Source organism: Bos indicus x Bos taurus, chromosome 13, assembly GCF_003369695.1.
Source record: "Bos indicus x Bos taurus breed Angus x Brahman F1 hybrid chromosome 13, Bos_hybrid_MaternalHap_v2.0, whole genome shotgun sequence".
Classification (NCBI taxonomy): domain Eukaryota; kingdom Metazoa; phylum Chordata; class Mammalia; order Artiodactyla; family Bovidae; genus Bos; species Bos indicus x Bos taurus.
Genome location: NC_040088.1, coordinates 76668221 through 76695838, shown reverse-complemented (window position 1 = coordinate 76695838; position 27618 = coordinate 76668221). Strand labels below are relative to the sequence as shown.

General features: G+C 47.9%; 1 protein-coding gene across 2 annotated transcripts in view; it reads left to right on the top strand.

Annotated features, from left to right (window-relative positions):
- ISM1 (isthmin 1) overlaps positions 1-24320 on the top strand; it is a 95023-nt gene extending 70703 nt beyond the window's left edge. Inside the window, exons 4-6 of one of the 2 annotated variants that reach the window (XM_027560292.1) lie at positions 9394-9537; positions 13634-13723; positions 19543-24320. In XM_027560292.1, coding sequence (XP_027416093.1) covers positions 9394-9537; positions 13634-13723; positions 19543-20060 — 752 coding nt within the window. In that variant the 3' untranslated portion in view covers positions 20061-24320. The remainder of the gene's footprint in view (positions 1-9393; positions 9538-13633; positions 13724-19542) is intronic. The other variant, XM_027560293.1, reaches the window with a different exon arrangement.
- The last annotated feature ends 3298 nt before the right edge of the window (positions 24321-27618 follow it).

Here is a 27618-nt window from a genome sequence, read left to right as displayed (position 1 = left end):
GGAAACTGAAGCCTGGAGAAGTTAAGCAACTTTGACCTAAGATTCATCTCAGACAGTCTAGGTACGGAGTCTGTCCTCTTCATCACTGTGTTATTCTGCCTCTCGGGGGCAGAGGGGGCAGCACATCCTTTAGGGCAGTAAAGTGGATCTATAAAGGGACAGTTAGATTGGAAGATAGGAATGGGAGTAGAAGTCCAGGGCTGAGCTGTTGAACAAGAGAAATACCAAGGATCCCAGAGTGCTGGCCTGACCCTGCACAGGACTGCAGCTTAACCTGTCTGCCCAGGCCACGTGGAACATGGTCTCTCTGAATGAGGCTCAGACCCTCAACATCACAATCCATCCACTGCCTGTGAAAATGTAATGCCTATCCTGGGCCCAAGCCCCTTCCCTACATATCTCCAGGTATGGTCCCCAGGCCAGTAGATCAGCATCCTCAGAGACCATAAAAGAAATGCGAACTTTCAGACCCCACTCCAGGACTGTTCAATTTCAGACACGCTAGAAAAATGAAAGTGACAGGGTCAGTCGCTCAGTCATGTACGACCCTTTGCAACTACTATCCATGGGATTCTCCAGGCAAGAATACTGGAGTGGGTAGCCATTCCCTTCTCCAGGGGATCTTCCCGACCCAGGGATCGAACCGGGGCCTCCTGCACTGCAGGCAGATTCTTTATTGTTTGAGCCACCTGGGAAGCTCCTGATCTGGAAGCACGAGGCCCCACACACCAGTGTTTCTCAGTATGGTTGCCCATACTCCTCTGGGCATTTATTTTTTAAATCCCAATGCCTGGACTTCTCTCTAGATCAGTTAACTTGGAGTCTCTGGGGTGGGACCCGGGCATCAGGGATTTTTAAAGCTCCGTGAATGACACCAGGGTGCAGCCCAGATCGAGGGCCACTGCAGTCCTTCCATGGAATGTGCAGGAGTGAGACCTGGAGTCCTTGTATGCTTCTTTCTTTTTTCAGTCAAGGTCAGCAGGTGATTCTCATGCTCATGGAAGTTTGATGATCACCACTTAGAAACAGTTTTTTCATCTAAAGTTTTTACACAATATATTCTGCTGAATTTATGAACATTAAGAACCTCCCCCTCCATTTCCATCTTGAGGGTAGAATTTGCCTTTCGCTGTCACAGCCACCTTCACCCCAGATTTCTATATCTACAATACCTGGGGGTTGGGGGGGTACCCTGTGTCTGCATCTTACAGCATCCCTGGGTCATGGAGAGACTTCCATCCTGATGATTGTGAGGTCTCTCTTAGTAACACTGCCATCATTAAACTGTGGTTCAGTCATGTCTGACTCTTTGCAACCCCATGGACTGTAGCCTGCCAGGCTCCTCTGTCTACATGAACAGACCATGGGGTTGCAAAGAGTTGGACATGAGTGAGCAACTAACAGACACACACACTCCCGAATTGCAGGCAAATTCTTTACTGTTCGAGCCACCAGAGAAGCCCCAGACATCAGGATTCCTACTTTATAAAGAAAATCTTGTCCCTTTATGGAACCCCTAAAGCAGTGCTTCTCAGACCTTTGCTGCTGCTGCTGCTGCTGCTGCTGCTAAGTCGCTTCAGTCATGTCTGACTCTGTGCAACCCCATAGATGGCAGCCCACCAGGCTCCCCGTCCCTGGGATTCTCCAGGAAAGAACACTGGAGTGGGTTGCCATTTCCTTCTCCAATGCATGAAAGTGAAAAGTGAAAGGGAAGTCGCTCAGTCATGTCCGACTCTTAGCGACCCCATGGACTGCAACCTACCAGGCTCCTCCATCCATGGGATTTTCCAGGCAAGAGTACTGCAGTGGGGTGCCATTGCCTTCTCCGACCTTTATATGCACACAAATCACCTGGGCATCTTGGTAAATGCCGTGCCTGAAGCCACAGATGAAGAAAAGGGGCGAGCGACCTGGTGAAGCCGACCCTGCTGGTCCTTGGACCACACTTTGAGAAGCAAGACTGTAAGTGTGTAGCTTACAAGCTACAGTCACTCAGTAGCATTTGCAATGTGGATGAATCATTACTGCTTCTCGGTATGGCTCACAGGGAATATACAAATTCCAGAATTCTTTACAGGATCAGATGAGCGAAGTCCCCTTTTATTTCAATCAGCAAGAAAGTATAGAGCAATTTCTAAGTGTTTATCCCTGTGTCGGGGGCCAGGGAGGATACAAGGAGAGAATATTCAGCCCAGAAAGGTGAGGTTCATGCAGTGGCAAAGCAGCACCCATCACTGGGCTTTTGGACTTGCTGCCCTGTCTGAGGCCAGCTACAGTTGCCATAGGAACTGGGCTTAGTGGAGGCTATCAATTGCAAACATTTGAAGTTAGCGTTTTTAATAAGAATGCAAATGTCTGCAGCCAGAGTATTTCAGAAAATCCTTGGTGAAATAAGTAGAATGTAGCAGCGTCTTTAGAATAAATTATAAAATACACAGCAAAGTTCAGTTCAGTCACTCAGTCGTATCTGACTCTTAGCGACCCCATGAACTGCAGCACGCCAGGCCTCCCTGTCCATCACCAACTCCCAGAGTCTACCCAAACCCATGTGCATTGAGTCTGTGATGCCACCCAACCATCTCATCCTCTGTTACCCCCTTCTCCTCCTGCCTTCAATCTTTCCCAGCATCAGGGTCTTTTCAAATGAGTCAGCTCTTCACATCAGGTGGCCAAAGTATTGTAGTTTCAGCTTCAATATCAGTCCTTGCAATGAACACCCAGGACTGATCTCCTTTAGAATGGACTGGTTGGATCTCCTTGCAGTCCAAGGGACTCGCAAGAGTCTTCTCCAACACCACAGTTAGAAAGCATCAATTCTTCACCGTTCAGCTTTCTTTGTAGTCCAACTCTCACATCCATACATGACCACTGGAAGAACAACAAAAGATAGACCTAATGTGTGATGGTGGAAGCATGTAATGACCATGAGTCAGCTCACCCTTGGCCTCTTTGTGTTTGAGATACTTAAGTTGTCACCCAGGGCAAATAAAGGATCCAAATAAGTATCTTTCTGTCAAATAATAGTATACCATCCCCAAGATTGCTCTAAATAACCTGATAATGCAATCAGATGAACACAGCCAAGTGTAATTTGGGCTGGCAGTCGATTCTTTGCAATTCTCTGACAGACTGTGGTCCTGTTTTAATAGATTTCACAGTGATTTTTTGGGAAAGGTTTTTCTTTGTCTTGTTGAATTATAGCCACATAATGGGTATGTTGGTCTTCTCTGGTGGCTCAGATGGTAAAGAATCCACCTGCAATGCTGAAGACCCGGGCTTAATCCCTGGCTTGAAAAGATCCCCTGGAGAAAGGAATGGCTACCCACTCCAGTGTTCTTGCCTGGTGAATTCCATGGATAGAGGAGCCTAGAGGGCTACAGTCCATGGGGTTGCCAAGAGTCAGACAGGACTGAGCGACTAAGGCACACACATACAATAGGTATCTTAAGGAAGGGCTGTTTGGGCCAGAATCAAAGCTGCTGGAATATCAGGATATAGAGCAGGATATGGCCAGAGCAGGCAGCTCTCAGATCTCATCCCAGCCCTGCCAAGTTTGAGCTGTGTGACCTTAATCAAGCACCTTAATCTCTCTGAGCCTCAGTGTCCTTATCCATAAAAGGTGAGTGTTTCTACCTACCTTGCAGGGTTATTACAGCAGTTCAATCAGGGTGTTTGATTGAACACCCTGGTTCAATCAAACAGACAGAGCCGCTGGTTAAGGCAGGGCTTCAGTAAGTGGCAGTCATAATCGTCTAGCTAGGATTAGTAGTGGAGGTTTGCCAGTGACTCAGCCAAGACTCAAGTCACTTCAGTTGTCCAAATACTGTAACTGGACCGCAGAACTCGAGTGCCCTGAAAGTATATAATGACCACTTTAAAATGTCAAATGACATCCTAGAAGCCCAGCTCTCAGCCCACTGCCCTGTGGATTGTTCTCTGCCCTCACTCAGCTCTTTGGTGTCACAGACAGGGCTGCCACAGCCTCACATAAACGTTCACAGGGACTAGTCTACTGTCTTTGTTGTCGTCCTTGTAATTACTGGGGCTCAAGTTCATCTTCTGCTCTCAGCGATGCTCCCTGGTAGGTAAGCCAATGAAAATAGGCTTCTTTTATTATAGCAGAAGGGAAGATTGCCCTCAGAGCTTTGTCGCCTCCCCTACATCAGAAATTCCCTTTCTGTCCTTCAAATACATTAAACAATAGAAATCCCTGGGAGGAGGGGCTTGGCTGGGATTCTCCTCCAGGGCTGTGTGCTCTAAACACTTCCGGCGAGTGGACTGACGTGCCCACTTTTTGTTTCACTTCCTTGCTAGGCCAACAGGAACGATCAGCCATGTGGAGATATCAGTGTTCCATGTCTAACTTTGGGGGCCTAGCGTAAAGTGTTTGGAAAATAAATGGCTTTGCTAGCTTTTTCTTTTTTTTTTAAAGCCATGGGGAAATCCACTTCAGATCAGATCAGATCAGTTGCTCAGTTGTGTCCGAGTCTTTGCGACCCCATGAATCGCAGCACGCCAGGCCTCCCTGTCCATCACCAACTCCCGGAGTTCACTGAGACTCACGTCCATCGAGTCAGTGATGCCATCCAGCCATCTCATCCTCTGTCGTCCCCTTCTCCTCCTGCCCCCAATCCCTCCCAGCATCAGAGTCTTTTCCAATGAGTCAACTCTTCGCATGAGGTGGCCAAAGTCCTGGAGTTTCAGCTTTAGCATCATTCCTTCCAAAGAAATCCCAGGGCTGATCTCCTTCAGAATGGACTGGTTGGATCTCCTTGCAGTCCAAGGGACTCTCAAGAGTCTTCTCCAACACCACAGTTCAAAAGCATCAATTCTTCGGCGCTCAGCCTTCTTCACAGTCCAACTCTCATATCCATACATGACCACAGGAAAAACCATAGCCTTGACTAGACGGACCTTTGTTGGCAAAGTAATGTCTCTGCTTTGGAATATGCTATCTAGGTTGGTCATAACTTTCCTTCCAAGGAGTAAGCGTCTTTTAATTTCATGGCCACTTACTGAAGTAATAAATCCTTGATGGTTCCAGAGTCTCCAAGCCATTCAGAGAGCATTCATAGGGAAGGTTGTTCTGGTGTATTTGTGACAGCTTTTGCTACTTTATTGTTTTCTTTTAAGAATTAAAAATAGTATATTTATTTTTTGGCTGTGTTGGGTCTTAGCTGCCCGGTGGCATGTGGGATCTTAGTTCCCCAACCAGGGATCAAACCCACATTCCCTGCATTGACAGGTGGGTTCTTAACCACTGCACCACCAGGGAAGTTCCAGTTCTTGCTACTTTAGAAACCACTCAACAGTAAAAAAAAAAAAAAAATCCATCTGCAATGCAGGAGATACAGGTTCAATCCCTGGGTCGGGAAGATCCCCTGGAGAAGGAATTGGCAACCGACTCCAGTATTCTTGCCTGGGAAATCCCATGGACAGAGGAGCCCGGCAGGATACAGTCCATAGGGTCACAAAAGAGTTGGACACAACTGAGCTACTAAACAACAGCAATCTAAAACTTACTGGCTTAAAAGCACAAATGTCTTTGAGAGAGAGAGTCTGAAGGCTGTCTGCACCATTGTTCTGCTCTGGGCTGACTTGGCTGGGGCTGTGTGCTCCAGCATGGCTTCATTCCCAGTGGTGGGATCCCTGCTGGCCAGCTGGGGTGCAGGGACCGGTGGGCCTCTCCCCCTCTGGCCCCACACCTTCCGGGCTCACCGAGGCTCTTCACCTGGTGGAAGAGTTCCCTCAGGGACAAGGCAAGCCCTGAGGCGCCGGCACCTTTCTAGCCTCTGTGTTGCATCATGTTTGCTGTTTTTTCAGGGGCCAGAGCAAGTCACGGAGAAGGCAATGGCACCCCACTCCAGTACTCTTGCCTGGCAAATCCCATGGACGGAGGAGCCTGGTGGGCTGCAGTCCATGGGGTCGCTAGGAGTCGGACACGACTGAGCGGCTTCATTTTCACTTTTCACTTTCATGTGTTGGAGAAGGCAATGGCAGCGCATTCCAGTGTTCTTGCCTGGAGAATCCCAGGGACGGGGGAGCCTGGTGGGCTGCCGTCTACGGGGTCGTACAGAGTCGGACACGACTGAAGCGACTTAGCAGCAGCAGCAGCAGCAGAGCAAGTCAGAGGCCCAGGGCTGGGGTGGGTGTGAAAGGGGGTGGGTACATAGAGAATTATGGAATCATTTTTCACAGAATTTGATACAGTACTAATGTTCAATAATTTAGACCAAAAAAAAAAACATAAGAAATTACCTCAGGCAGGGATTCCAAGATGGTATGTTTAATGCTAAAATCTCAACATTCAGAGACAATATTCCCCCAAGCTAGCTTTCCATCTTATCATACCAGGGAGGACGTCCTGCCAGAGAATTCTAGGTGGCTGAGGCCCCTTTGCTTCTGCTGAGCGGAGCAGGATACCTCTTGGCATCACTTGGATTGTGTCTTAGGCTGAGACCCACCCCACAGGGGACAGCAGCTCTTCCTCCGTGAATTAATCAGCTTTCTCTGACTCACCCACTGCCCCCTTTTTATGAGTGTGAAGACCGTATCACCTGACTGGTGACTTTTTGTGGTGGTGGTTGTTCCTTTTAACAAATCAGACCCCAGGAAGAGCCACACGGGAGGTGCTGAGTGTGCTCCTGCGTGCGTGTAACACATGGGTACACCCAGCGACAGGAGTGCGAGCGTGTGATTGTTTCAGGCACATCCTTTGTGTCCTTGGCGAGTTTACCAAGAGGCCTGGGAGGTGGCAGCCCCGGCCCCCTGCTCAGCAATCTCTCCGGTTCCACTGCACTGATGCTCAGGAGGAGATGGAGAGATGGAGGCAGCCAGGGTGGGAGGGGAAGCAGACCCGCCTCCCTTGCACGAGGCAGGAGTTTCAAACATCTGCTTGGCCACGTGGTTGGAAAATCATGTCTTAGAAGGAAATCAAAATTCGGAAAAACCCCTTTGGGGGAGTCAGGAGAAAGGGATGGGGCCCCCGGGGGCAGGTGAGGTGTGGCTGGACTCTCAACCGTGGGTTAGGGGAAAGGATTAGGACTGCCCCCACCGACTCTCACAGTGGGCTAAAGTCAGTGGCCTTGGGTTTGCCTGAGACTGAACACGCTGTAAACACAGCCTGGGAGTCTGGCCCGGGTCCCGCAGTTCAGGTAGAAACATGTGTGGACCGCATTCTTGCCAGGCCTGTGTAATAACAATCACCGAGACCTGTTCCGAGCGGAGCAGGACCCTACCCTGTGAGGCCAATGACTGGGGCTGCATGCTTGGCACTGGCAGAGGCCCCAAGGCTGGAGGAGGATTTCGATAAAGCGGGAAAAAGTAGTTCAGACGAAGATGCTGCAGACTCAGGCTTTCGAGCAAAAGCGCTTAGCACTAGGGCCCAAGCTTTCTTTTCTCTTCCCCTTCCCCTTGAGTGGGTCATCCATGCACTCCAGGACTTAGTTTCCTTACTCCTAAAAAGAGGAAATTAGGTGAATTCCCTGGTGGTCCAGTGGTTAAGACTCCAGGCTTCCAAGGCAGGGAGTGTGGATTTGATGCCTGCTCAGGGAACTAAGATGCCACATGCCAAGCAGTATGGCCAAAAAATTTTTTTCTAATTTTTTTTTTTAATTAAAAAATAAAAAGAGCAAGTTAGTCTAGATAACATACCATCCTCTCTCATGGCCCTCAAGCCCCCAGTCTGGTTCATTTCTCCTTTTTCCTTACCACTCACTGATTTCTGATACACTGTATAATTTAGTCATTTTTGTGTGTGTTTTTTGATTATTGTCTGACTCTTCTCACAAAACTATTAGTACCACAGAGCAGAGATCCTTGCAAGTTTTATTTAATGATATATCTCATATACCCAGAATTGGGCCTGGCATATAATAGAGTATTTGTTGGATGGATGTTGAGTGATGACCTCAAAGAACCATCTAGGTCTACCATTATGTATCAGTTATCAGGGCTTCCCTGGTGGCTTAGCTGGTAAAGAATCTGCCTGCAATGAGGGAGACTTGGGTTCAATCCCTGGGTTGGGAAGTTCCCCTGGAGGGGAGCATGGCAACCTGCTCCAGTATCCCCACGGACAGAGGAACCTGGCAGGCTACATACAGTCCATGGTGTCACAAAAGAGTCAGACAGCGACTAAGCACACATCAATTGTCTACTGCTGCATAACAACCATCCCAAAACTTGGTGACTAAAACATCAGCAGTGTATTATTTCTCTACAGTTCTGTGACTCAGAACTTCAGGCAGGGCTCCACTGGGCAGCTTCTCTACTGCCAACAGCATCAGCTGCATTGAGCTGTCCCCTGAGAAGTGCCTGGAAGGTCCAAGAAGGCTTTATTCCCATGTGGAGTGTTTTGGGGCCCATTCATGTGACTCCTCTCTGTGCATGTGAAGGAACTGGTGGTTGTCATTTTGGAAAATCTTTACAATATTACTGCATGGCCCCAGGAGAAGGCAATGGCACCCCACTCCAGTACTTTTGCCTGGAAAATCCCATGGATGGAGAAGTCTGGAGGGCTGCAGTCCATGGGATTGCTAAGAGTCGGACACGACTGAGCGACTTCCCTTTCACTTTTCACTTTCATGCATTGGAGAAGGAAATGGCAACCCACTCCAGTGTTCTTGCCTGGAGAATCCCAGGGACGGGGGAGCCTGGTGGGCTGTCGTCTATGGGGTCGCACAGAGTCGGCCGCAACTGAAGCGACTTAGCAGTAGCATGGCCCCACGCTCTGTGGATGTGTACATTTTCAATAAGCACTTACTAGGCATCTTCTGGGCTTCCCTTGTGGCTCAACGGTAAAGAATCCACCTGCAATGCGGGAGACCTGGGTTTGATCCCTGGGTTGGAAAGACCCCCTGGAGAAGGGAAAGTCTACCCACCCCAGTATTCTGGCCTGGAGTATTCCATGGACTGTATAGTCTCTGGGGTGGCAAAGAGTCACACTGAGCGACTTTCAGTTTCAGACATCTTCTGGGCTTCCCCAGTGGCTCAGTGGTAAAGAATCTGCATGCAATGCAGGCGCCACAGGAGACTTGGATTTGATCCCTGCGTCAGGAAGATCCCTTGGAGGAGGGCGCGGCAACCCACTCCAGTATTCTTCCCATGGACAGAGGAACCTGGCGGGCTACAGTCCACAGGGTCTCAAAGAGTCAGATTTGACTTAGCATGCACGCACACAGGCATCTTCTAGGGGTCCGAACCTCAGAGAGAGGCCCTGCTAACATGAAGCTAATCCCTGCAATGAGCTCTGGGGCCATAACTTTTCGCCTCCGGCTGGCACCTGGTCCCCTCCAACAGTGGGGACGCTGCAAGTGGGCAGTTGGCAGGCAGCCGGACGGGGGCTGTGAGGGTTCTTTGGGCGAGGCTGGTGACCATCTCCCTGCTCCCTTCCAGATTCCACAGACGGTGAGGGCGACTGGAGCCTCTGGTCTGTTTGCAGTGTTACCTGTGGGAATGGCAACCAGAAACGGACCAGGTCTTGTGGCTACGCGTGTACTGCAACCGAATCTAGGACGTGTGACCGTCCCAGCTGCCCAGGTGGGTGCACTTGGGGTGTGGCTCTACGTTCCAGAGAAGCTTGTCCTTTTTGTTCTATTTTCTAGTTACACAATTTCCAAGTGTTATAGTCCATTTACAGTTATAACAAAATACTGGCTATATTCCACATGCTGTATAATACACCTCTGTAGCTTATCTTACACCCGAGAGTTTGTACACCCCACCAACATCCCAGCCCTATGGCGCCCCTCCTCACTCTCCCCACTGCTCGCCACTAGTCTGTTCTTTGTGAGTCTGGTTAAGGTTGTAGCTTCTATTTAAAAATTTATAGAAATTGACTGTTTACAAGACAACCATTTTCCTAATGAGAATTCTGACCAGACTTGGACAAGAGACAATGAGCTTAGAGGATGAAAAGATAGATTTTCTGAGCCTGGTATGCAATTGCAGTAAACATGACCTAGAAGACAATACTACCATGTACTTAATTTAAGGAGTGATTCTGGTTAACTTGGCCCTTTGATGTGGAATTGGTTGTACCTTAAAGAGACACATGAAGATGGATGTTCGTGGGCTAATAAGGAAGCCAGGATCAGAGGCTTAACGGCCATCTACAGAAAAACCGTGTATTAGCCTGAGAGTTGCTGAAAGTTCCAGAGGGAGCAAATTGGGGCACCTTGGCATTTAATTATTGCTTTAAACTGCATTGTCCATGTTTTTTAAAACTTAATTAATAATTGCAAACTTAGTGAGAGGCCATATTGGAGTAGATAACAATTGTGACTGTAGTAGTATCGTCAAGCCGCCGTCTAGTCTTGTTTCTGTATGGCCCACACATTTTTAAAGGGCTGTGAAGAGAGAGGAGGAGGAAGAGAAAGAAGGATACGCAACCAAGTCCGAACGTGAAATGAATTTATTTACACAATGTAAACAGATGCATGGACATAGAAAACAAACTTACGGTTGGCAAGAGGGAAATGAGTAAGGAAGGGGTAAGTCAGGAGTTCAGGATTAACAGATATATCCTACTATAGATAAAATAGATAAACAACAAGGACCTACTGTATAGCACGGGGAATTATACTCAGTATTTTGTAATAACCTATAATGGAAAAGAATATGAAAAAGAATATATATGATATACACGTGATACCAAATGTATATTCTTATTGTTTTATATATATATATATGTCACTTTGCTGTACGCCTGAAGCTAACACAACATTGTGAATCAACCGCACTTCAATTTTTGAAAGACCATATGTAACCTTGCTTGCTTGCTTGCTAAGTTGCTTCAGTCGTGTCCGACTCTGTGCGACCCCATAGACGGCAGCCCATCTACAAAGTCTAAAATACTTACTTTCTGCCACTTTACCTAAGAGTTTATCAACTCCTGGTCTGTGGTTTTCCATCTACCATGTTCCCCACAGGCAGGTAGAAAACCAGCCTAAAATACTATCTCAGGCTCGTCCAAGAAATCACACTTTCCAAATGATTTCCTCTGAAAAAAATTTCAGGGACAGACCATTTGATTCCCCACACCCCAGACTTCCTTTTTCTACCCCTAGAAACTTTGTTCTCAAACCACAAGGCTGAGATTTAGAACAAAAATGTGGGGGAGCAAAGGGTTTTCTGCCAATAGCGAAGATCAGATGGGGCATGCGCGTGGTAACAGAGGGGCATGCGCAGAAGACGGAGCTGATGTGGGAGAAAAGGCCGTTCTGGACCCCGTCAGCCATGCGGATGGATTTCCAAAAGTGCTTGATCAGTTTCCAGCAAGAGGTTTGTCCTGATCTTTCCCATACTCATCACAATGAAACAGAGTTAGAAGTCTGGTGGGATGGGTAGAAATAAACCAACAAATAATAACGAGAAGGAAGAAGAGGAGGAAGGCGGGAAGAAAGTGAAGAGGAGAGGGAGAGGGAAAAGAAGATGAAGACAAGATGAAACAAAAGAAAATGAAGGTAAAGATTGGGAAGATGAGGAAGAAAAAAGATGATAATGAAGGTCATGAAGAGTAGAACTCTTTGAGTATTTCAGTATCAAGCAAACTTCTAAGGTCTTTGCATGTGTTATTTCGTCTAATCCTAACAATAATGTCATGAACTAAGTACTGATGATGGTGTTCATTCGGCAGCTGTGGAAACTGGGTCGCGTGGGCTAATTTGTCTAGAGTCATGCAAGAAGCAAGTGGTCAGCTGGGATTTGAATCCAGGCAGTCGGATTCCAGAATCCATGTTCTTAGCCATTAAATTCTTCCACCACCACCAGGGTGAGGGGTACTGGGCTCAGGCACATGTGATTACAGACAGCTTTTCATGTCAGGGCTTGGCAGCTTGCCTGTTGCTTTCTCCTCCAGAGTTGGCATGCAGACACAAAACAGTGGACCTAGATAACTTGGTAGCAGGTATCATCTCTCCTCCCATTTTGAATGTTTTCTCTCACTGCTGAAAGAGGCATGGCCAGCAGCCCTGTTCATGCATTTCCTTCTCATCTGACCTGGCTTCCGTCCTTTCCGCCTTTCTGTTCCTGACTCCCCCAGCTTTGCAGGGCTCCCTTGAACATGAAGGATCTTCTTTTGCACCATCTCTTTCCTTTCCTGGTGTCTTGATTCTCAGCCTCACTGGAAAGACTTAAGGGCCAGGCAGCCTCCCTGGCCTGGTGGTGATGACGCTGTAAAAATCTGTCCCCTAGGCTGACCGTACAAATAAGCTCGAAGGGCCTCACATAAAATCAGAGAGAGCCCCTTAAAAGAAATCAACTCACACCCAGCAGGACAGCCAAAGTTCTCCAACAAATAGTCCACATTCCACTGTTCCTCCCTCCTGACTGCTTCCACTTGCCGGGGGTTCCTGTTCGCAGAGGAAGCCTGGGTGGGGATGGTCATTTGAGTAGGGGAGGGGGCCAGGAAACGTGAGGCAAACTAGGTTTAGTTGCTCAGAGCAAGTAATGACAAACCCAGCATATTCTTTTTTTAACATTGAATTTTTTTGTTTTTAACTTTTTAATATTTATTTTATTCAAGTATAGTCGAATTACAATGTTGTATGGCAAAGTGATTCAGTTATACATACATATATATACATATTTACACTACATTCTTTTTCATAGTATTTTCCATTACAGTTTAATCATAGGGTATTGGATATTGTTCCCCGTGCTATACAGTAGAACCTTGTTGTTTATCCATCCTATATGTAATCGTTTACATCTGTTAATCCCAAACTCCAATCCATCCCTCCCCAAGCTTATTCTTATTGCAGCATCATCAGCGGTGCTGAAAGTCCCAACATACAAGAAGTGGGTCTTTCAGCTGTGGACCACTGCATCCTCAGAATGAGCTAGGCAAATATTCACGGAGAAAATGTCAGCCAACACTTACTGCTTCTTAGCTAAGTGCTTTCTTTATGCATAACTCATTTAATTCATTCAAGGCTCTGAGGAAGCTTGTTGGTTCTCCCTCCTTGTGGATGTGAAACCCGAATCACCCAGAGGTTCTGGGGCTTACCCAAGTCACTCACTTGAAACCCAGCAAGTCAGTCCTTAAGACCAGTGTTAACCACTAGACAGGTTGTTAACACTGGACTTCCCCGGTGGCACAGTGGATAAGAATTTGCCTGCCAGTGCAGGGGACGTGGGTTTGATTCCCAGGTCCGGAAGATTCCCTGGGGAAGGAAATGGCAGTCCGCTCCAGTGTTGCTGCCTGGGAAATCTCATGGGGAGAGGAGTTTGGCAGGCTGCAATCCATAGGGCTTCAAGAGTCGGACACAAGTTAGTGACTGGTTCACATTGTCACCCTGACACCTCCGGACAAACACACATCCTGACATGTGTCCAGCACTGCCCAAAACCCCACTCCTGGGACCAGGGAATGAGCTCCTTAGGACATTCAGGCACATTTGGATCTGATTTCATGCCGCAAATGGTATCTGGGGTTTTAATATATTTTATGCTCTATACCTGCTTTTTACTGTTTCCTCTGTTGGCAAGTTTCTGCCCATGAGTAGTAATGAATACAAAAAAGGCTTTGTTCAGGCGTATTTGTTTTTTTATTTGCCAGTGGGGCTGGGGCGGGGGGAGGGGAGGTGACTTTTTCCATATAACTGGAGAAAAAAGAGCTCCTGTCTGTGTCTAGGAATTGAAGACACCTTCAGGACAGCTGCCACTGAAGTGAGTCTGCTTGCGGGAAGTGAAGAGTTTAATGCCACCAAACTGTTTGAAGTCGGTATGAAGAGTTTTCTTTTCATTTTTCATCCAAATATTGATCTAGTGCCTTAGAGATTCCTTTTGCCTTTGCCGTGCCGTCCTGGGACCCATTTAAATGTTGCATCTTCCTCTTACGGGGTCCAGTGCTGTCGGCGTTCTTCTTGCTTACCAAATATACACCAAGCAAAAGGGAGCCTCCTGCAGTGGCAGAGCCCAGCAGCCTTGCTGCGTCCACCCCAGCACGCGGGTGGGACCACCCTGCCCCTGGCGTGGGGCTCACCCATCAGGGGGCCTCAGGCCTCATGGAATCTCTTCTCACAGCCCTCACCAAGTGTCCCCAATGAAATAAAGAAAAGATGATGTCAGCTTCCCAGCAGAGGGTCACGGGGAGGAAGGAAGAGAAAGGGCACTTCCTCAACGTTATGCCTTCCCCATCCCAAGCCCGCCCCAGCCCCCCACCACATGAGTTTTCTGTAAACCTTTGTAACACCCTGCTACTCCTCTGATAGAAAGTGCCAGAGCAAGTACAATAAACATGGGCCAAACAGAGTTAAAAGTGTCTACTCAGCAAGGGGAAATCCTGCTGTATAAAAATAGCTGCATGTGCTTCTGGATGTGATTTTATATTGCAGAAAGGTAAGATTCCTTCTGTCCCATTTCTCATTTGCACCCACTTCTGCTCTCCTCAGCCAAGCTGGAATCAGTTTGGAAATTCTGTTGCCCAGGGCTTCCATCACAGTCCTTCATGTACACCCAGCTGCCACTAGCAGAAGCCTTCTGCAAACACAGTGCATTTGATCCCCCAGATTTAAAGGTTGTGGGAGTTTTGCATAAAATAGTAAAGCAGCAAGGCAGGCTTTTGGGGCAGAGAGCAACTCTGTCTTCCCCCGTTTCCTGCCCCACAGGCAGGTAGGTGCTTTGCCCTTTCACAGGCAATGGGGCCAGGTGCCCGCCCTGGGCAGCTCAGGGCACACCGGATGAGAAGGGGTGGCATGTCAGGCAGGTTCCGGGCAGGAACAGGCACAATCCACGCTCAAATCAGGTGACAGAGGAGCATTTGATGAAGATCTGTTGGCAAAGGTGTGAGCAGGTGGATGGAAACCAAGAAGGGCTTGTATAGCACTCTGGGACTGGCAACACGGGGAGCCCGCGCCACCCGCTGGACTAAAGGGGCTAGGGGAGGGGTCCCGGAACCACTGGGTGGAGTGGACACACTCCTGACTCCCAGAAGGATGTAGCCAAGGGAGGGAGGAGCCTCAGGGACAGCACCCTTACCTCGCTCCTTCTTCTTTCTGCCACCCGACCTGGTCCTTCCATCGGCGTACCCCAATTAGAAACTAGGGCTCAGGGAGTCCACAAATCAGATCCACACAGGGAAGCCTTCCAGTGTAAGGAAAAGGGAGATGAGGAGACAGAAGGACAAATGGAATATGCCCAGCAGGGGTGAGAAAAGCTTGACTCGCATAAGGTCAAATGTCTTAACCGACTCCCACCTCAGTTTTCTGATCTGAAAAATGGTCTAAGGTAATGGTGTCTGGGCTTCCCTGGTGGCTCAGATGGTAAGGAGTCTGCCTGCAATGCAGGAAACCTGGGCTTGATCCCTGGGCCAGTAAGATCCCCTGGAGGAGGGCATGGCAACCCACTCCAGTATTCTTGCCTGGAGAATTCCACGGACAGAGGAGCCTGGTGGGCTACAGTCCATATTGTTGCAAAGAGTTGGACATGACTAAGCGGCTAACATTTTCACACTTTAATGGTGCCTACCTCCTAGATCTATTGTAGAGTTGAATGAGTTGATACTCATAAAGCACTGAAAACATTCACACTGAATACTCCGTGTAAGTCTGATTTAAAAAAAAGTATAAGTCAATGGATGCAAGTCCTGTGTGTACATGACTTTTGATGCCCTTATGCCCTGGAGGGAAAGTGCAAAGCTGTTTTCTGGAGCCTCTGTGAATCTTATTTCTGAAAACCTTGCCCTCTGAGGAGGACCCCCACTGGCTCTGCAGACCTGCACTTCCCAGGATAGACCTTCCATTCTCTGCAGCAGCGCACTCAGGAGCTCGCTGGGGTGGAGTCCCAGAGTCTGGTACCTTCCTGCAGGTGGCGTTCCCCACCCTGTTCTGTGTATGGTCTGCTTGCCTTCTGGTTTAACCCTCCTGGGACTTTCTTGAGACGGGTGCTGTTTTTATCCCCAGTTTAGAGATGAGAAAACTGAAGCCCACCGAGGTAGCATGCTTTGCACAAGGTCACAGAGCTACTAAGTACTTGAGCCGGGATTTGACGCAGGCAGTCTGACACATGCTCCCACACATGCCATCTGAGGCCAGGCCTTTCCCATGCTCCTGAGAGGTGCCCCAGCTCTCTCTTCCTCGTTTCCCTCAAGCTGCAAGCTGGCTCCCAATCCTGACCGCTCAATTTTCACTCTTGACACCACCAGCTTCCCAGGACCCAGGTCAGTGGTGGGGAGTCACTTCTGACACCTCCCTCCCTCCAAGGCCTGGCAGCCCCACCTCCCCGACTACTCCTGATCCCACCCTCCGTACCGGCCAAGCATCTCACTGGGACTCTTACAATTGGCATTGAAGAGCTTGCTGTCGCTCAAAAACCATCCGTGCTTCCCTAGTGCCCTCTGAATGAGCCTAAACCACACTGGAGACCCCCAGGTCCTGACACCAATGATCTCCCTTCTGCACATCCTCTGCTTCAGGGAAACAATGTGTTCCCTGCCCTCAGACTCTCTCTGCTTAACCGTGGGCTGCACAGTTACCGCCAACCTGGCTGGCCCTCCTCTCTGCTCTTGCACGAAGTCTGGGTCCGGTCCAGCCCTCTGAGATGGGATTGGACATTCAAAACCCTCCCTGGGGGAGCCCCCCGCCTGCGAGGGACAAAGGCATCGGAGCAGGAGGAGGCGGGGAGAGCTTTCAGATGGAGGGGTGGGCCTGACCCCTGCCTAGGGAGGGAAGGAAGGAGAGAGGACCGGGAGGCAAGAGCGTCCGAGAAGCTGGAGAAAGTCTCACCTACACGCGTGGGGAAGCCAGCAAAGGCCGCCTCACCTGGGAGTCCCCCCTCAGGCAGCACCCTGCCTGACCACAAGCAGCCTGAAGGGAGCACAAGCTGGATGCGAACTCCAGGGCAGGTGCACGGCACCAGGCACCCCTGAGGCCTTCTTGCAGGAGCTCTGAGCGAGACAGCTGTGGCCACCCCTCCAAGCCTCCGAGCCAGCCCAGGGTCGCTCACCCCTGGAAGCACCCCCTGACTTGCCCTGATAGAAAATGACATTTTTTTAACACTGGAGGGATATTTTTGCTTTTGCTCCCCGCCACACACCCCTGCATTCCACCATGGAGGGTTTCCTGACATATGGATCATCCAACCCCGTGCAGCTTCCTGAGCCAGCCGCTGCAGGAAACCTGCCCACGCCTCATCCTTACACCCCAGCAGCCCCTGGGGGTCTCTGCCTGTGGGCCTGTTCTGGCCCCCAGAGCCCACCAGCCCATGAATGCACAGTCATCCAGAAGTCCAGGAGCAGCCCCCAGTCAGTGACGGATACCCAGGCCCCTGCCGAATAAAAATACCTCTCTTCAAAGACTGTATTCCAAGGATTATTTAGTGCAAAGGGCAAGGGGCCTGTTCGCGATAGAGAGAACACTGCATCGAGAGGCCTGCAAGCCTCTCAAGGGTTAGGGCTAAAGAGTTTTCTTTGATAGAGGAGTAAATAAGGCTGGAAGAACCCTGTGAGGGGACGTGAGATGGAAGAGTGTCAGAATCAGACAGGACATCAGAGAATGTTCTACTGGGAGACCAGCCTATTTTCGGGAGGCACCCCTAAGGAAAGGCCCAGGCTGAGGGCAGGCCCAAGTTCAGGGACTTGAAGGAGAGGACATTCACTAAAGTTTATTTGAGATACATTTTGCTCTAATTGATCGGTGGGGACGAGCAGTTTAGCTAATCATTTATCAGGCAAAGAAAGGGAATCTGGAGCGTCTATCTGGGTTTTGTTTTGTTTTGTTTCTATTTGGCTGCATGGAGTCTTGGTTGCAGCATGCGGGATCTTTAATCGTGGCATGCAGGGTCTCGTTCCCTGACCGGGACGCAAATCTGGGTCCCCTGCTTTGGGAGTGCCAAGTCTTAACCACTGGACCACCAGGGAAGTCCCTGTGTCTGGTTTTGTCATAGGAAAACACAGGGGCAGCGGTGAGACTTACCATGTCCTGTGGGGAAGAGGGTTCTTACAGTAAGTGGTTTTCCAAAATGTGCAAAAGTGGGGAGATTTCTTAACCTTGGCTGTTTCGCAGGATCACGGACCTTAGGTAAAGGTCCACCCTGACTCTGAATGGGTTTCCTGGGTCCTGGGAAAAGAGGCTCCAGTCTCTCCAGTGCTTACGTGTTTGATCCACACTCCACACTGCCCCCCTCCTTCCCTGTCCTGCCTCCTTCCCTGCTGGTGTTTCCCAGAATCACCTCCCAAAGAACTGTCTCCACTGCATCTTTGTCTCAGCGTTTGGGAAAACACAGACTTCACCAACCCAGAAGCCCTAGACTCTGACGACTGAAGGACCCAGAGTGAACACCCACAGGGACAGGATCAGGCAGGGAAGGTGACAAGCCGGCGACCTCCTGCCTTGACCAAGAAGTGGTCACTTGTCCCCTGTTCACAGGACCACTTGTTCCCATGGGAACAATGTAGGCCCAGCATCGGCATATCTTTTGTTTTTCCAAATGGAACAGGGAATCTACATGAGTAAATAGAATCAACTAATTCTTAAATATTGGCAATTAATTCATTATTTTTAAATACTGTAACGGCCAATCACGATACACCTCTGATGACAAGTTCTGGCTATAAGCCTACAGGTCAGTGGCCTTGGGCCAAATGTTAAATTCTCTGAAACCAGGGTCCACCAGCCTCTTCTTTAAGGCATCTTTCATGGAGATTTGCATATAATGATTATTACTGTTTCCTGCCCAAGGTTAAGAGGTTAGGCCTAGTTTAAACAAGACAGTGAGTGGTAGAATAAAACTTAGTCTTACAAGTATTACTTTGAGGTACTTTCTATCACTCGTTGCTTATTTAAAGGGAAGATTCAAAATGGATCTCTGAATTATTGTTCATTTGGTTATGAGTAATAGATAATGGGCTTATGGTTATTCAGGAAACCATAGAAAATACACCTTGGTTTTTTTTTTTTTTTTTTTTTTTTTTTGTAGATGCCTACTAAAACTTGTTTTTCAGTCACTAAACCATGTCCAGCTCTTGCGACCCCATGGTCTACAGCAGGCCAGGCTCCTCTGTCCTCTACCATCTCCTAGAATTTCCATTGAGTCAGTGATTTTGTCTCACCATCTCATCCTCTGCCACCCCCTTCTCCTCCTGCCCTCAATCTTTCCCGGCATCAGGGGCTTTTCCAATGAGTTGGCTCTTTGTACCAGGTAGCCAAAGTATTGGAGCTTCAGCATCAGTCCTTCCAGTGAATTGAAATCAACCTTCCAGGGTTGATTTCCTTTAGCATTGACTAGTTTGGGAATAATAATATTATATATTTCCAAAAGAAAATTTTAAGGAGGGTAATATAATGATGATTGAGTCTAGGTGATGGCATCTAGGCAGTCATATAAGTATATTTTCTCTCCTGTGTATCTGAAAGTTTTTTCATAATATAAACTAAGGAATTGGTGGTGCAGAGAACCTTGTGGACAAAGAAATTCCCAAGTTCAAGGACAGTGAGTGTGTTCACCACACCAGGGGCTGCCACTCAGAATGGAGAGGTTGACTTTAAAAGTCATCCTGCTCCCAGTTTTGCACGTGATGAGAAGTTTCTCTGTGGCCTTTTTCAGACACGGACAGCTGTGAGCGCTGGATGAGTTGCAAGAGCGAGTTCCTAAAGAAATACATGCATAAGGTGATCAACGACCTGCCTAGCTGCCCCTGCTCCTACCCCACCGAGGTGGCCTACAGCACAGCTGACATCTTCGACCGCATCAAGCGCAAGGACTTCCGCTGGAAGGACGCCAGCGGGCCCAAGGAGAAGCTGGAGATCTATAAACCCACAGCCCGGTATTGCATTCGCTCCATGTTGTCCCTGGAGAGCACCACGCTGGCTGCCCAGCACTGTTGCTACGGCGACAACATGCAGCTTATCACCAGGGGCAAAGGGGCGGGGACGCCCAACCTCATCAGCACTGAGTTCTCCGCGGAGCTCCACTACAAAGTGGACATCCTGCCCTGGATCATCTGCAAGGGCGACTGGAGCAGGTATAACGAGGCTCGGCCTCCCAACAACGGACAGAAGTGCACGGAGAGCCCCTCCGACGAAGATTACATCAAGCAGTTTCAAGAGGCCAGGGAGTATTAAAGAGACGCCGCCGCTGGTGTTCCCGACACAAACGCCCCGCGCTGATCGCAGCCGGGCGGAGAGCAGCTCTCACCAGCGTACATGTACACGTGTGTATATACCACATTTGTCGTGAGTTACACGAGGGCTTGGCGCCAGCCCCTCGCAACTGCCATCTGCAGCCACCGTTGCCGTCTTCAACGTCAGCAGTCCCCTTGGAACTCTTTCGAGGGAGGGACGTTCTCAGGAGGATGTAGAGAAAGAAGCCGGAAGAAGAACCTGGAAGTCGTGGTGGGTGGAATTCAACTCACCTCGGATTCAGTGGTTCCCAGAGAAGCAATGGGGCAAAGAGACTGAAATTGTAAACGTGATAAGCAGTTTTATGTATAACTTATTTAATATGAATGTGATTTATGCATAACCTTTTCTCTGGAGTTGTCATCCCGAAATTATTTAATCACTTCCGTGAGAGTTCAGAAAGAGGCTTAGGGAGGTGGAAGAGAAAGGGAATTTTTCCAGGAATGACTTCTTAAAAATGAGAAATGCAATAGAAGGATATCAACATAAGAAAACCTGAAACCAAAGGTGAGTTAGCCAGTGAAGTACCTTGCTAAAGTCTCAGCTGCCAAAATGCCCTTCCCTCAGACTGGTAGGGGGTAGAGGGGGAGCAGCTGGATATTTTAAGAGCAAATCTGAGACCTGGTTTTAAATAAGCTTTAAAATATAGGATGATATTAGCACAATGCTGTAATTCTACTAAAAGACCCCAGAATGGTAGAATTTCTGCTCATGCCTTAATAGGTTCAGAAGGCTACAGGAAGGTCAGACTTAAAAACAAGGATTAGCACTTTTCCAAAGAAAACTGCAAAATAAATGGGGAAAGAACATGAACTTCATTTCATCTATTTTATTTTCATACCATCTTAACAATTTTTTTCTCCACAAATATATTTCCAGTAAATAAATATAAAAATGAGGAAGGGAACTCATCTAGAAAATCCTAATTTTTTATGTTTTAAGAAAGGGAAAAAAATACATTATTTTTGTAAAGTATTTATTGAGTCACTGAGTCTTGTGCATCAAGCAATTATAATATTGGCCTGGTTCTGTAGGGTGGAACTTAGGACAAATAAAGAGTTGGTTCTTATGCAGTCTTTACTTGCAAAACTCCAGGAAAAGAGATTATATAATAAAATCATAATAAAATGTGTTACCTGCAGTAAATGTGTTACCTGCATATATTTATGATACAAATTCCACAAATAGCCATGGTAAAGCAGGGTTTCAAGGCAGGGGAGAGGAAGGTTCAAAACAGGTGGGAATAGAAGGCTCATTGATTGATGTAATGGTGAGTGGTGTGAGTCAGTACCTTTGGCACCAAGAACATCAACCCAGTCCCCAAGAGACTGAAGCTCATTGACACACGTGCAAATTTTTGCCCATCCAGAGCTGAGAAAGCCAAGCCAAATCAAAGGCTTAAGACAAGCCCAGGTGAATGGACCACTTCCACACAAAATTTTGCAATTACAGTAATAAATAGAATTCTTCATCCTGCAAGTGATTCCTTTTCCAGATGAGGAAACCAAAACTCAGAAATAACAGGTCAAATTGGGCCCATCTTTCATTTCCTAGTCCATTTCTGTCTACTATATCAAATTTTTCACATCCTTATATTCCTAATCCTACCCTTGGGTTCTCTTAGTAAGATCTTGTTTTATGGGAAAGCTCTTTTCAGCCATTTATACTTGAGAATAAGTTATACATATACTGCCCACTCTCAGGATATTTATATTTGAGATCTATTCCTAACTATGGGAAGAGAATCTGTATTCCGATTTGAAAGAATTCTAGGCAACTGAATTGCTGGGGGGAGAATCAGTAGGTTCATATATCAGGGAAGATTTGGTTCCTAATAATAGGAAAACCATTTTTGCCAAGAGAGTTGGTTGCGATGGAATGCATCGCCTTCGAGATGGCGAGTATCTCAGGACAGGTATTCAAGCAGAGTGAGTGAAGATGAATCACGTGAGAGGCTCATTTTAGTGATGAGGAGAGACACAAACATACAGCAATCACCCCCTCTGATAAGTGTTCTGTAAAGGATAAGTAGAAAGTCCTCTGGGAAAACAGAGGCAGGAAACGGGGCGGTACCTGCTGGATCCAAGGGAGGAATGTTAGAAGAGGGAGAGCAGGTGGATGCCTTCAGAATAAGGAGACACGGTGGGCAGACGCAAGGAACCAGGCAAGAGCGTGTGATTTCTGAGAACTGGGATGTCTAGAGTGACAAGCCAGAGGGATAAGAATGGCAGGTTATGGAGCCATGTCTAAGGTGTTTTTGTTAAGGATTTAGCATGGGCTTCCTACATGGGCTGGTGGCTCAGCTGGTAAAGAATCCGCCCACAATGCAGGAGACCTGGGTTCGATCCCTGGGTTGGGAAGATACCCTGGAGAAGGGAAAGGCTACCCACTCCAGTATTCTGGCCTGGAGAATCCCCTGGACAGAGGCTCCATGGGGTCACAAAAAGTCAGACACGACTGAGCAACTAACACTTTCACTTCACTTAGCATGGAAAATGAAAGCTCTTTCCTACTATAGTCCGAATAGCTGATATGAGCAACATTTCCAATGGGCTCCTTGCCTCTTAATATCAGACCTTACTGACAAAATGAACTGAGAGTTAGAAGATGAGGTGAATTGGGAGCTGGGGAGGGTTCCTGGGCCCTTCACCTGCTGGGAACACCACTAGCTTCCCACCCATCATCCAGACACTGCCATCCTGTCTGGAAATTTGCTGAACTATAATTTGCCTCTATCCAGATGTCCCTCATTCACTAAGGGCCCCAAGCCAGCCCCAGGGTAACCTTGGGTAATCCCTTCATGGAAAGCAGATCATGTGCTCAAGGGCCAACTTTGCCCACCGCAGGGTAGTCTGTCTGCTCCCTCGCCTGTAGCACCAGTGACTGCAAACCCCTCTCATTGAAAGCCTTGCTCCTTGGCTGATCCTTGGAAAGAGAGCCCTTTCTCCAGCAACCCACTGGGGCTCTGGGGGGCTGTGGCTGAGCAAGCCAACAGCCGTGGACAGAGGAGCCAAGGCCCTCTGGTGGCCGTGTGTGGGAAGGATGAAGACGAGGCCCCCGAGGAGCTGGGCAGCTTCCTGGCCCCATTCAAGCATCCACCATGATTAGTCTCCAAGTCTTTCCAACTTTGTAGCTCAGTGGCCAAGGAGTAGATTTCCCCACCCTGAGACCAGGGACCACAGATCCAAGAATAGGTACCAGACCAGCCACCCTTCCAGAAGACACACTTTGTTCCTCTGTGCTGATCACTCTACCGTGGAGTCAAGCAGGTTACATCCGTTTTACAGACAAGGCACAAAAAGCCCAAGAAGGTCCTCTAACCTGCCCAAGCTCATGAGGCTGTGTACATGGCAAAGCTGGCTGCAGCCCATTCTGTCTGATCACTAAGTCCATGTTCTTAACCGTATCCCCTACTCAACTCTTTTTCTAATTCTTCCCACCACTTAGGATTAGAGGCTTTGCTCCAGCTCACTCTGCCTTTGATCAGGTTGTTCAAATCTGCCAAATGTCCCTCCACCAACCTTCAGGATGTCTCACGTTGGTGACGGAAGGCCTGGCTTCAGCTCTGCCCAGTCCTTCCATATTCCGCAAGAGGATCTGAATCCTATAGCTCAGCCCTTTCTCAGGCTGGGTGATCAGCAGAGCCTGACTTTCTAAAAGACAGCCTGCCCCATGGATAAGAACAGAGACCAGCCTGTTTCCCCTGCTGCACCCCAGCCCCATGTCAACCACTGCTGTTGGCTAGACCTTAAGGGCAGATGTGGGGTCTCATGCATTCCTTGGCTCCCAGCCTCAGGCTTGGTACCTGGCGGATGTCATCAGGCAAGGGATGGGGGCAGAAGAGTGTGAGGACTGAGTCAGACTGCCTAGATCCCAGTCCTGGATCCCTCAGCTGGGTAGCTTTGGATAATTCAATTAGTTTCTGCATATTCCAGTTTCCTCAAACAGTTGTTTGGAGAATGAAATAAGAGATATGAAGTTCCTAGCATGGGGCCTGTCATGGACCCTGTGCATTGGTGTTGAGTCATTGGAGAATTAATTATGGAGTGTATACTAGTTGTGAGGCATTGTTCTAGATGCCAGGGATGCAGCGGCATACAAATCCAAGTTTTCTTGGTGGAGGGGAGACGGCTGATAAATAAATAAGTGACTGATCTGAGATAATGGTAAGTGATAGCCGGAAAAATAAATTTTTTGAGCACATGTGTATGTTGCATTATTTAAATTAATGCTAGTTGTTATAATAGATAAGCCTCAAAATCACAATGGCTTAATACAAAAACCTCCAAAAAAGTATGTTTCTGGTCAAGTGACTCCCTTCTAAGGATCCTGGCTCTTTCCTTCTTCAAGGTGTGACTCTCTCAGTTGCCCTAATGTGTGCTAAGTCACTTCAGTCAGGTCCAACTCTTTGCAACCCTATGGACTGTAGCCCACCAGGCTCCTCTGTCCATGGGATTCTCCAGGCAAAAATACTGGAATGGGTTGCCGTGCCCTCCTCCAAAGGATCTTCCCGAGCCAGGGATCGAATCCGTGTCTCTTACATCTCCAGCAATGGCAGGCGGGTTCTTTACCACTAGCACCACCTGGGCAGCCTGAGAGAAGCTCTGCTAGACTTCAATACCATACCGTGTAGTTTTTACAAGATGAAAATAAACCCCTAGTCTTTATGATGAGGGGCTTCCCAGGTGGCTCTAGTGGTAAAGAACCCACCTGCCAATGCTAGAGATGTAAGAAATGCTGCTTCGATCCCTGGGTCAGGAAAGATTCCCTGGAGGAGGGCACAGCAACTCACACCAGTATTCCTGCCTGGAGAATTCCATGGACAGAGGAGCCTGGCAGGCTGCAGTCCATGGGGTCACAAAGAGTCGGACACGACTGAAGCAACTTGGTATATGTTAGGTTCAACAGGCAGGAAATGATTCTGCCAAATCCCTCTAAACATTTCTGAACACATTTTCTTAATTTTTAACTTCATTTCTTGCGGACTAAAGACGAGTCCTGCTTCAAGGGACCACACTTTGAGTAATACTGCTGTAAGCACCTGAGTGACGGTGATCAACACCCCTTGAGTGTTGACTTAATTCTGGCCCGATGGACAGAGTCATGAAAAAGCTTCCCAGGAAGTGGAGGGGGTGGGGAGAGGAGCTGGGGCTCTTTCTTTGTCTTCCATTTACAATTTCCAATGGAAAAATGTGTGGGTTGTCACCATTATGCCTGCATGGTTTCAGACAAATTAAAGGCTTGCCTCAGTAATTACTGGGTGGGTATACTCAGAAACATACATCCATGTCTACAGATCCTGAATACAGTAGTGTAAATTAAGGCAGAAAGCTTACAGCCAGTTGCTTTTCTGAGGTTAAACATTGGTTTACTGTATAGGATTAGAAGAAGTGGGGTGTTTTCCAGAATCAGAAGATAAGACTTTTCAGGAACAAATTTATGGAAACAGCAACCTTTTTGTTGCTCCGGAAGAACAAAGCTTAGATAGAGACTTTTTTTTTTTCCATATCTCCATGTAGAGATTTGAAAAGCCAGCATATAAAGACCAGTGCCTTGCTGGTAATGGCAAAAACAACATCATCCTTAGCCATTTTAGCAGCAGGGGGATCTGTGGGGGGCTGCACTGAGACACAGCTGCAATAGCAAAGCTGGGTAAGAATTTTATGGCTTTGCTAATTTTCTATCTGTTCTGGGAGTCATAAATGTGCCCTTATAGATATTCATGATTGCTCTTAAAATGAAAAAAAAAAAAAAAAAAACAACTTTCAAACGACACAGAAAAACCTTTCATTCTTGAGGCATGCAATTCATGGATGATTTTCAAAATGTCATGTTTGAGTTGGGAAAGTAACATTTCTTGAACTAATCAGCCAATAGCTTCAAGAATATGACTCAAAGGATATAAAAATTTCAAACCTGACTTTCAAAGAAGAAAAAGAATTCTTTTTTCTCTGCAAGTTCCTAAGTTTATTTTTTCGCAAAGGTCATGGCTCAAAATTAGGTTTGTTTGCCATGGAAAGGAACGGTCTAAATGAAGTAAACTTTTAATTCCTTAGTGAAAGGGAATGGTAGCAGATCTTGAAAGGCACCATTTTAAAATTTTACACCAGTAGACAGGGAGGTTCAATTTGGTTAGCTGTACCCCTCACCTCTTTAATCCCGACTTGGTTGGGTTTTAGGTTTGTTGACGGGGGGCAGTTGGGTTCTTTTAAATCTTTGGAGAGATGAACAAATGGAGAAGGAGAAAAGCCAAAAAGATAAAAAGGAAAATGAAAAAGAAAAAAAGAAGAAAAATTCAGGATCTCCAGGATGAAATTCTCTTTGGAACCTCTATTAATGTAACTAAGGTAAGATCCTCACAAAGGGGACGCTGGAGAGACCCACACCATTGATGCACCTGCCCTCCAGGAGAAGTTCCATCCCCAGGAAGGGATGGCTGGGTCCCACCCAGCCAGCCACCCAGCTAAGACCAGGAAGAGATTTTCAAAGATGGCCCAACTTAAAGTCACATGATCAGGATTCCTGAGAGCAAGAGAGCAAGGTATCCTGTGCTGATCGGCTGGGAAGATTAGGACTTTTTGACAAGAACATTTCAAGGTCCTTCTTTGCTTCCAAGAAGAAGTCTGCCTCTAAGACACTCTTGGGGGCTCCCTCCTGCTATTACAGGATATTATAAAGAGAAAAATGGGCTTCCCAGATGGCTCAGCGGGTAAAGAACCAGCCTGCAATGCAGGAGATGCAGATTCGATCCCTGGGTGGGAAAGATTTCCTTGAGGAGGGCATGGCAACCCACTCCAGTTTTCTTGCCTGGAGAATCCCATGGACAGAGGAGCCTGGCAGGCTACAGTCCATGGGGTTGCAAAGAGTCAGACATGACTGAAGTGACTTAGCACTCACTTAAAGGGAGAAACCGGAGAAGGCAATGGCACCCCACTCCAGTACTCTTTCCTGGAAAATCCCATGGACGGAGGAGCCTGGTGGGCTGCAGTCCATGGGGTTGCTGAGGGTCGGACACAGCTGAGCAACTTCACTTTCACTTTTCACTTTCATGCGTTGGAGAAGGAAATGGCAACCCACTCCAGTGTTCTTGCCTGGAAAATCCCAGGGACAGGGGAGCCTGGTGGGCTGCCGTCCATTGGGTCGCACAGAGTCGGACATGACTGAGGCGACTTAGCAGCAGTAGCAGCAAAGGGAGAAACCAAAAGAGGAGGGCAGGGATCCAGTGCTGGAAAGATAAAGGCTGGTTCACCACTCACCGGCAGCAAGTGGCAGGAGCTGAAGCTTGAGTTAAAGCTGAAGCCTCTCTCTCTGCAGCCCGTACTCTGCTTTGCTGTAATGCACAGCCCATCACTTCTCTGACTGCTCCTCTTGCACCTCTGCCACCCAACAACTGGCCATCTTGCAGCCAACTGCCGATTTTGGAGCCAATCTTTTGTCAAAGATGCTCTTCAAATGCTATCACATGAAAACATACCTCCAGGAAAATGCACACATGTCATAA